This window comes from Triticum dicoccoides, chromosome 3B (genome assembly GCF_002162155.2).
Source record: "Triticum dicoccoides isolate Atlit2015 ecotype Zavitan chromosome 3B, WEW_v2.0, whole genome shotgun sequence".
Classification (NCBI taxonomy): domain Eukaryota; kingdom Viridiplantae; phylum Streptophyta; class Magnoliopsida; order Poales; family Poaceae; genus Triticum; species Triticum dicoccoides.
Window position 1 is genome coordinate 630,325,321 of NC_041385.1, and position 8,550 is coordinate 630,333,870.

Sequence of the window (8,550 nt, forward strand, 5' to 3'; positions counted from 1 at the left end):
TGGCGCTCACCGGCGGGGAGGGGCACCTTTTATAGCCGAAGCGGGGCGGCATGCGGGAGGACCTGTGTCGGGAGCGGGCGGGACACGCGTCGGCGGCGTCTTCACTGCGCCGCCCGTGAGGCATCAATGGAGGCTGACCAGTGCGGCAGCGCGGCAGCCTTCGCATTGATTCCCGTGGGAACCAAGGCGATGAGGGCGACGAAGCGGCCGTCTCGCTGACTCGGCGGGTCCGCGGCTGTTTCGCGCCAAAACACTCGCCCCGGTGCGTCGGGTTTGGCCTGGGTCCGCCGGTGCTGATTTCGGTCCAAGCCGGTAAAAAACGGGCTCCTGGAACGCGAATGAGCCGTTTTTTCGGCGTCGGCCTGAAAAATCGCCTGGGAAGGCCGTGTTGAGGGGGCGGTTGCATATGCTCAAACGGGTGGGCTGCCCTGCCGCTTTGTGCTTCATTCTCCTTTCTTTTTTGGATGGATTTGGAGGGAAGCCGCGTCTTCCTCCTTTCACTCCGGAAAACCCCACTGCTCTCCGTCTCGCTCTAAAGAAAAGAAACCCTACCCCGTCGCTGCTGCCGGGCGGCCGCCACCCACACCGTGCCCCGTCCGGCCGTCCCCGTTCGGGCTCTCGGCTTTCGCTCTACCCAGCAGGCCGGCAACCTTCCCCTTCCGTCTCCTTCGTTGCTTCCCCAAGCAATTACCCCGGCTGGTGTCGACCCCCTTCGATCTCGAGGAGGAGCAACCCCGGCGCCCTGCGCCCTTCGGCATTCCGCCTCAGCAGCAGCAGCAACAAAGGTATCCCACATCTCAGACCCTCCCAATTCCCAGATCCCAATTTTCATCTTGTTAATGCCGAAAAGAGATGCCTCTTATGTGTTTATCAAATGCTGAAATACAAAGAAATGCATTTGTCTCTTTTCTGTTGCTGCTGACCTCAAACATATAGCCATTTGCCTGGATTGAAACATGATCTTCAGTTCCATGGATATAGCCATTTGCCCTGGTTCGAGACTTTCAGCCCGTTAACTGATAACACCGTAACTTGAAAACTATACATGCGTTTGTTTCACATGGCCTGTAATTAGGTCCCATGTAATCGGTTTACATCACAGCTCATGGTCAATACCGCCCACTCCCCAGCTGAATCGAAAACCGTTATTTAGGTTCTCCCACGCAGATCTTGTATGCCTGGCAATTTACATGTGCAATTCTGATCTTTTTCATCCATTTGTTTTGGATTTGGATCCATTACTTCCAATTTTCAAGGTAATGCAGAGTTGCTGTTCAACAACAACAACAACAACAACAAAGCCTTTAGTCCCAAACAAGTTGGGGTAGGCTAGAGGTGAAACCCATAAGATCTCGCAACCAACTCATGGCTCTGGCACATGGATAGCAAGCTTCCACGCACCCCTGTCCATAGCTAGCTCTTTGTCGATACTCCAATCCTTCAGGTCTCTCTTAACGGACTCCTCCCATGTCAAAATCGGTCGACCCCGCCCTCTCTTGACATTCTCCGCACGCTTTAGCCGTCCGCTATGCACTGGAGCTTCTGGAGGCCTGCGCTGAATATGCCCAAACCATCTCAAACGATGTTGGACAAGCTTCTCCTCAATTGGTGCTACCCCAACTCTATCTCGTATATCATCATTCCGGACTCGATCCTTCCTCGTGTGGCCACACATCCATCTCAACATACGCATCTCCGCCACACCTAACTGTTGAACATGTCGCCTTTTAGTCGGCCAACACTCCGCGCCATACAACATTGCGGGTCGAACCGCCGTCCTGTAGAACTTGCCTTTTAGCTTTTGTGGCACTCTCTTGTCACAGAGAATGCCAGAAGCTTGGCGCCACTTCATCCATCCGGCTTTGATTCGATGGTTCACATCTTCATCAATACCCCCATCCTCCTGCAACATTGACCCCAAATACCGAAAGGTGTCCTTCGCAGAGTTGCTGTTCAGAAAAGATTTTTCCTAACTGTGTTCTAAACCAAACATTGCACTGTACTTGTATACCGTAACATTGCAAAGCTAACAAAGTTGAGTTTTTCCCACTCCTTTTCCATTACCAGCTTATTCTGATTCAACTACCATTTTTTGTTCACCCGCAAAAAAAAAACACTACCATTTTTGTTACGATTTCTTATGAGTTATGAAAACAAAGCTTGACTTTTGTTACCTTGAAACTGTTTTTTTTCCTTAGTTTCTCGCCCGGGGCGTCAGCCAGTCCTGGCTCTACAGATGGGCGCCGCCGCAGGAGCTCTGCGAAAGACGGTGGTGGACGGTTCCGGGGATGAGGAGGAAGAGGAGCAGCAGTGCCGCATCTGCCGCCACCCCGCCGAGCCGGAGCGCCCCCTGTGCCACCCCTGTGCCTGCCGTGGCAGCATCCGCTTTGTCCATGACGACTGCCAGCTCCAGCGGCTCTCCACCACCCGCCAGCGCCGCTGCGAGGTACCTATCACCCTCTCGTCCTCCCCTGCCTAGGGTTTCCACCCTCTCCACTACCTGTCAACGCCTGCGCCCGCGAGTTCAGCTGCCCGCTGCTATGCTCTAGCTAGGTGAGACCTCCAGCAACAGCAACATACAAGTAGGCTTGCCACTGAATAATTTTGTTGGCAAACTTTTTTTAAGCTGAACAGCAAACACATGTAAGAAAAGGCCAATATACAATACTGCTTAGTTTGCACTGTATCGATTTAAAAAGTGATCAGCCTAGAACAAAAAAATTACAGGTACCTGCCTCATATGCGAGTTCCTGAACAAACAAAAGAGAAAACTGCAAATGCCTGAAGAATATAGCACCATGACTTTGCATACTAGCTGCTACACACATCCAGATTTTACTATGAATTATTACTATAAGCGGGCTCGCTGAAGTCCATGTCCGCCTGCATCCTGAGGCTGAAGCACTGTGAAGAAATTGCCCCTTTAAATCCTCTTTTCTTTTCTTTCTTGACCCGGCAGATCCTCTTACCTTTATGTAAATGGGGCCAACTAACAAGTGCTGAACTTTGACTGATCAGGTGTGCGGACAGGAGATCTCCATCCGCCCCATCCACGGCGCGGATGCCTCAGCCCTGGCAAGGCTTGCCAGTCTCATCACTGTTGTGCCTCATCCTGACAGTCAAGGTTGCCTGGGAGCTCACCAGCCTGCACCTATGGTGCCTCGCCCTCGCCAGGAGCTGCGCCGAGGCCTTCCGTCTGCTCTCCGTCTGCCCCTTTGAACCCCCCGTCCTTGCTCAACTGGCGCTCCGGGCTGAACGCGTGTTTCACGCAAAGTACGGGGGACGTCGGAGCCGCTGCCAGGTCGCCGTGCTGCGCCTCCTTCAGTTTTCCGTGGCGGTATGCTTACTCTCCTTGCTCCTCAACCAGTCGTATATCTGCTGATACTCTATTAATATTGTGGTTTTGATACTACAATGACGTGGTCCTACATTCTTCCCATACTAGTAAAGCACCAATTAACGTGCCTGTGTTCTCTACTACTCCCTCAGTCACTGTTATAAGATGTTTTAACTTTTTTCTGAATCGTTTTACTGTGTTTGTTCACTCATTTCAGTCTGTATCTAGGGGGTGTTTGGATTGAGGCCTATCAGGCAGCTATTAACTCAGGCAGAGATCTGAGCCTCAGGCTTCAAAATCGGACGCCTGAGAATCATGCCTGACTCAGGCTGCTTTTTGTGGAAGTGATCCAAACAGCCCGCTAGTCTATATTGAAATGTCCAAAATCTTATAATAGTGAACTGAGGGAGTAGCATTTAGCACATCTTATTGCCATGGTTTCCCACATTGGTTTAAGGTTACATGTTATGGCTAGAGATTGCCAAAGGTCAATGGTGTCCATATTGAAGAAACCTGTATGAGTTGTTGTATAAGTAAGATGATACTCATTTCCTTGCTCTGTGTTCTGCCCTGCAATTGTGCCTACTGCCAATTAATCGGTACTGATAAATACATTGATAAGAGGAGCATTCCCAAATTTAGGTGCAGTATAATCTTCTGGTTATTTTGACAGGGAAGCCGTAGGGGTGCCCCCGACAGTAAATGTTAGACAAAATTGTATATACAGTAGAAAAAGATAGAAGGTGGGCTGGGGTAATGTGCAGCATGGTAGGGACCTAAACAAGGGAGTTTAGCCTAGAGATAAAAGGGCCAGCACGCTCAGCAGAGTCTGAAAGTCTGTCTGCACAACTGATAGTGTCTTAACTTGTTCTTTTTGGTGCTTTCCCATTGTGCTAATGCAGTGTTTTTTAGGCTAATCCTAACCGGGCTTTTACAAGGTTTTGGCTTAGTTCCATGCTTTTGGAATGGATGCTTTACATTTCTTTTTCTGCTTGTCATTTTACATGTCTCTACAAAATTCTAACATATGCCTATCTAATCAGGTGACAATGGTTGACATGGTTCTGGCCTGTACATCTGCATTTATCCCTTTCACACTTGGAAGGATAATCCTATTCTGCACAGGTGAATTCGACTCTTTTGCTGCAACACCCTCTGTCCTCCTAGTCGGATATGGGTTTATCTTCTCGCTGGCGCTGGGTGCCACTTTCGCTTGGCTTCTTCATACTACTGGGTAAACCCTGTAGTTTTGTTTAATTTTCTAATATAGTCTAATTTTCACTTTAATTCCAAGATGTGTGTCTTCTTCCAAATTATAGTTGACATAATAGAAACCTTTTTTCTTTTTAATATATTTGCCAGGGGCGTCTTCCCAGACTCGCCAGGGGCTTCCGCGCGCTCTGCCATCTACCGGAGCTGGCCTGGGACTTCTGCGTCTATGACCTTGATAAGTATGCTGTGGATGAGCCTATTGTCATTGGGCAGAGGTTGGAAGACCTTGCCGACGGTAGGTGAAGGCGGGGAACTCTGTTTCCAGTAGTTGGTAGGACCAGGGATCTGGTGATATATACAGTATATATATAGCATGGATATATAGGCCACGTTATTGAGATGATGCTAGGCATATACATTTCTGGTGAAACTTGTAGATGTGGATGCAGTTTCCCATGTGGAAGTTACCGTAGGTTATATCGGTCGGTCGGTTCGACAGTGTCGTTCCTTCTTGGTTGAACTGAACTGATGTTCGTAAATTTCTGCCCCTTTTTTCTGTGGACCACTGGCAGGATAGGCTGAGGAGAAACGAGATGATGCTGGTTGCCTTTCTTAATTTTTGCAATTCCTTTCAGTTTCACTGGATGACTTTAGGTGCATGCCAGATATACTTGTTTGTTTTGGCAGAGTAGCCACTAAATGCTTCAGGCAATCAGCTTAGAATTTCTCGCGAGTTTGGGGAAGTTTTATCTTGGAGCCTGTTTTGCCAAGATGTCGGCAATCAGCTCAGAATTTCTCGCGAGTTTGGGGAAGTTTATCTTGAGCCTCCAAGATGTCACAAATTCAGCATGGAAATTTGTTTTTTATATGCGGCTCTGTTATCACTCAGATATGTTGGGAATGTGAGCAAAGTGTACCCTACACAATTTTTGGCTGACCAAAAAATCAGGGTTTGTTTGGATGATTGCCAACTTTTTAGCATGCTGGGTACAACATGGCGTCGTTGCAAACTAAAGACCCAAACGAGGGAATTGTGCGTCGTAGGAGTCGTTCGGGTGTAAAACTAAGTGCCTGTTCGGTTCCTCGACTGCGCTCCTGGAGCAGAGCAGGCTGCAGCTCATTTTCTCGGAGCAGCTCAAACCGAGCTCCACAGCTCCCCAGAGTGGAGCGGAGTGGAGAGATTCCGTAACAGAGCCCTGTTCGGTTCCTCGACTGCCCTCCTGGAGCAGAGCAGGCTGCAGCTCATTTTCTCGGAGCGGCTCAAACCGAGCTCCACAGCTCCCCAGAGTGGAGCAGAGTGGAGAAATTCCGAACAGAGCCTAAATATGTAACTTTTGCCAAATACATTTTCCCTTTAGAAAAATGTTCATGAAGATTGCCGTGGAACATAAAAATCATCAGAGAGAGAATATTCTGCCGGCCCTGTATACTCTGTAGCTCCATTGTCAATCTGCTACGCATTGGCCAACTCAAATACAGTTCAGACTGAAGTGTCAAAAGCATCCAAATTTCACTCTCAGGAAGATCAGCTAACAAACGATTGCAATCCGGCAGCTTCCAAACTATACTAAGTATATCAATAATATTGGTATATCAACAAGTCAATTTGCCTGAAAGCCTGTACTTGTGCTAGAAATGTATCTGGTAATCAGGCAATAATGACTTACTTCAGGAGAAAAAACATAGTTCAGAGAACAAACACACTAATAAAGGCAGATAGCTCAGTAACACACGATCAATATCACGGTGCTAATCTGGAACACTGGATCTTACTGTTGATTCCAAGTTCACAAACCATGTAGGTCTCTAGGTGCATATTTGCTACTCAGTACATGGCAATGCACGAACAATCACACAGCGGTTCTATGCAAATTCCCAGATCGCCATCAAGTTTCTTCATCGACATACACTAACAGATCTTGCTGTCATATTAGGCATCAAGATGTTAATCAATGTTCTCTTCTCACTGTACAAATGAAATTGTTTGCACATAAAGTGACAACTGGGCACAAAGCAAAACTGGGACTTGGCAAAATGACAGCAGTGATTGAATTCGCCTAGTTTGCAACACAAGCAATCCAAATTACCCCTGGTCTCACCGGCAACATTTGAAGCTAAAAGAAATAAGCAGAAGTGAAGATTTACCACAGTACATAGACAAATATAAGTTAAATCCTGCATCTGTATAGTATGATCAACATCACAAGGAGGAGAAATTGAGCAGGTAGTGCTGCATTTCCTGTCATCATGTATCCCCTCGCAACACTCTAGAGCTCGAACTCCTCCTCACGGAGAGCCATCTCCGCAGCCTCCTCCTCATCGTCATCCAGAGCAAAGTACTGGTTCCTCTCAGCCGGCTTGAACATGTAGAACATGAACATGTAGAATGCCATGGTGGCCACCTCCTCTGCCGCAACACTCACCCATCTGTACTTGTAGTTGGTGATTGTCTTGAGCGCATAGACAATGATCCTTGTGAAGTACAAGTATCCAATCACGACGACGTAGAACTGGCGGAAGAGCGTGAGCTTGGCGAGGGTTCGGGCAGCCTTGCCATCTGTCTTGGATGACTCTCGCAGCGATCGCATCGACCACACAACTGGGAAGAGCACCGCGCAGCAGCAGGCTACATCAACAAACAAGAAGATCTGGTTCCATGTCACCCATGCTTGCAAGTATTGCCCGGTCTCACCAACGACAGCTGCAGCAATGTTAGCTGCAACCTGCAACGGGATCACCACCATGAGCACCTTCTTCTCCTTGTCCTGCAGGAAGGGCTTGAGGAACGACCACCCGGTACCAATCAGCGCGATCACCGCGAACAAGATCACACCCTTAACAAGCTGGAAGAGATAGAACATGACGTCCCACCCATGGGAAGATCCAGCGACGCGGATGTAGTGCTGGTCCTCGGCGGCCGAGATGCAGTAGAGCATACGGGCGAGGAGCAGGCAGGACATGAGGTGGTGGATGCGGTGCGCCGAGAGGCGGTTGTGGTAGAGGGTGAGGTAGAGCCAGGCGGCCAGGAAGGCGACGTAGCCGAGCGCGAAAAAGGCGTAGATCGTCGGGACGGGGGCCTGGCCGACGGAGAGGTAGTCCTTGGAGCCGTCCGGGTTGGTGTTGTACATGTCGGTGCGTACCTCCATGGTGACGGCGGTCTCGGGCGCGCAGTTGGCGAAGAAGAGGCTGTACTCGTCGGGGTGGGAGACGGGGAAGGTCTTCTTGTAGTTGCCGCTGGCGTCGAGGTCGGCGAAGGTGAAGAGCGGGATGACGTAGCGGCTGGCGAGGACGCAGCCCGTGTTGGGGTCGGGGTTGGGGTTCAGATCCGTGGGCGGCGGCTGCTCGTAGATGGCCTCGAAGAGGGCCTCGTCGGAGAGGAGGAAGAAGCCGAGCTGCGCGGGGTCCGGCTTGGCGAGCTTGGAGACGGCCTTGGCGCCGGTGAGCGCGATGGAGACGGACCCGCGGTGCGAGAAGCCGAACTTCTCGAAGAGGATGGTCCCGCGGGAGTCATCCTTGAAGGACTCCTGCTTGATCTCCGCCGCGGCCGGGCGGAGCACGGCCCCGGCCACCGCGAGGAGGAGGAGCAGGCGGCGCGCGGCATCGGCGGGCGCCATCGCGGCGAGATCTGGTTGGGGGGAGGGGGGGAGCAGGCCGGGTCGTGGAGGTGCGCGTATTGGCCAGGCGCGTCTGGTAGACTTTCACTTGGGCTCAGCTTATGGAGACGGGATAGCGGGCGAACGAGCCGTTGGATCCGCCTCGAGATTGGTGAGAACGCCGTGGGGGAGACTTTGACCGGCGACTCTTAGCCGGGAAGGAGTTTCGCGGTTCGGCTGGAGCGTTGGAGCGTTGGATTCTCATCGAACGGACCGATAAGATGTGTCGAGCGCGTAGACGCAGCCCGTGACAGAGAAGTCTTTGTAACAGGGGAGATCGTCGCAGCGTCTCGCCGGGTCAAGCAAGTTCGGCACGGTCGTCGCCGTCGTCGAGGGGCTAAATACGCA

The 8,550-nt window shown here is 50.6% G+C and overlaps 2 protein-coding genes across 3 annotated transcripts; one reads left to right on the top strand and one right to left on the bottom strand.

The window, feature by feature from the left end:
- The first annotated feature begins 475 nt into the window (after positions 1-475).
- LOC119281692 lies at positions 476-5,160 on the top strand. Of its 2 annotated transcripts, none has more exons than XM_037562152.1 (5): positions 476-785; positions 2,199-2,446; positions 3,019-3,337; positions 4,381-4,571; positions 4,700-5,160. In XM_037562152.1, the coding sequence occupies exons 2-5, from the start codon at positions 2,289-2,291 to the stop codon at positions 4,875-4,877; spliced, it is 846 nt and encodes a 281-aa protein (XP_037418049.1). In that variant the 5' UTR covers positions 476-785; positions 2,199-2,288; the 3' UTR covers positions 4,878-5,160. The 2 variants fall into 2 exon arrangements, with proteins under 2 accessions (XP_037418049.1, XP_037418051.1); XM_037562154.1 differs by having other exon boundaries at positions 4,381-4,462.
- A 1,322-nt stretch (positions 5,161-6,482) lies between these two features.
- On the bottom strand, positions 6,483-8,224 carry LOC119277514 (protein CANDIDATE G-PROTEIN COUPLED RECEPTOR 7-like). Its single transcript, XM_037558799.1, has one exon. It carries the CDS (start codon positions 8,161-8,163, stop codon positions 6,817-6,819), a length of 1,347 nt encoding a protein of 448 aa, XP_037414696.1. The 5' UTR covers positions 8,164-8,224; the 3' UTR covers positions 6,483-6,816.
- Between the last annotated feature and the right edge of the window lie 326 nt (positions 8,225-8,550).

Coding starts and splice junctions, on each gene's coding strand:
- LOC119281692 (XM_037562152.1), top strand. CDS start 2,289: ATGAGGAGGAAGAGGAGCAGCAGTGCCGCATCTGCCGCCACCCCGCCG. Junction 3,338..4,380: donor TCCTTCAGTTTTCCGTGGCG/GTATGCTTACTC, acceptor CTATCTAATCAG/GTGACAATGGTTGACATGGT. Junction 4,572..4,699: donor TGGCTTCTTCATACTACTGG/GTAAACCCTGTA, acceptor TATATTTGCCAG/GGGCGTCTTCCCAGACTCGC.
- LOC119277514 (XM_037558799.1), bottom strand. CDS start 8,163: ATGGCGCCCGCCGATGCCGCGCGCCGCCTGCTCCTCCTCCTCGCGGTG.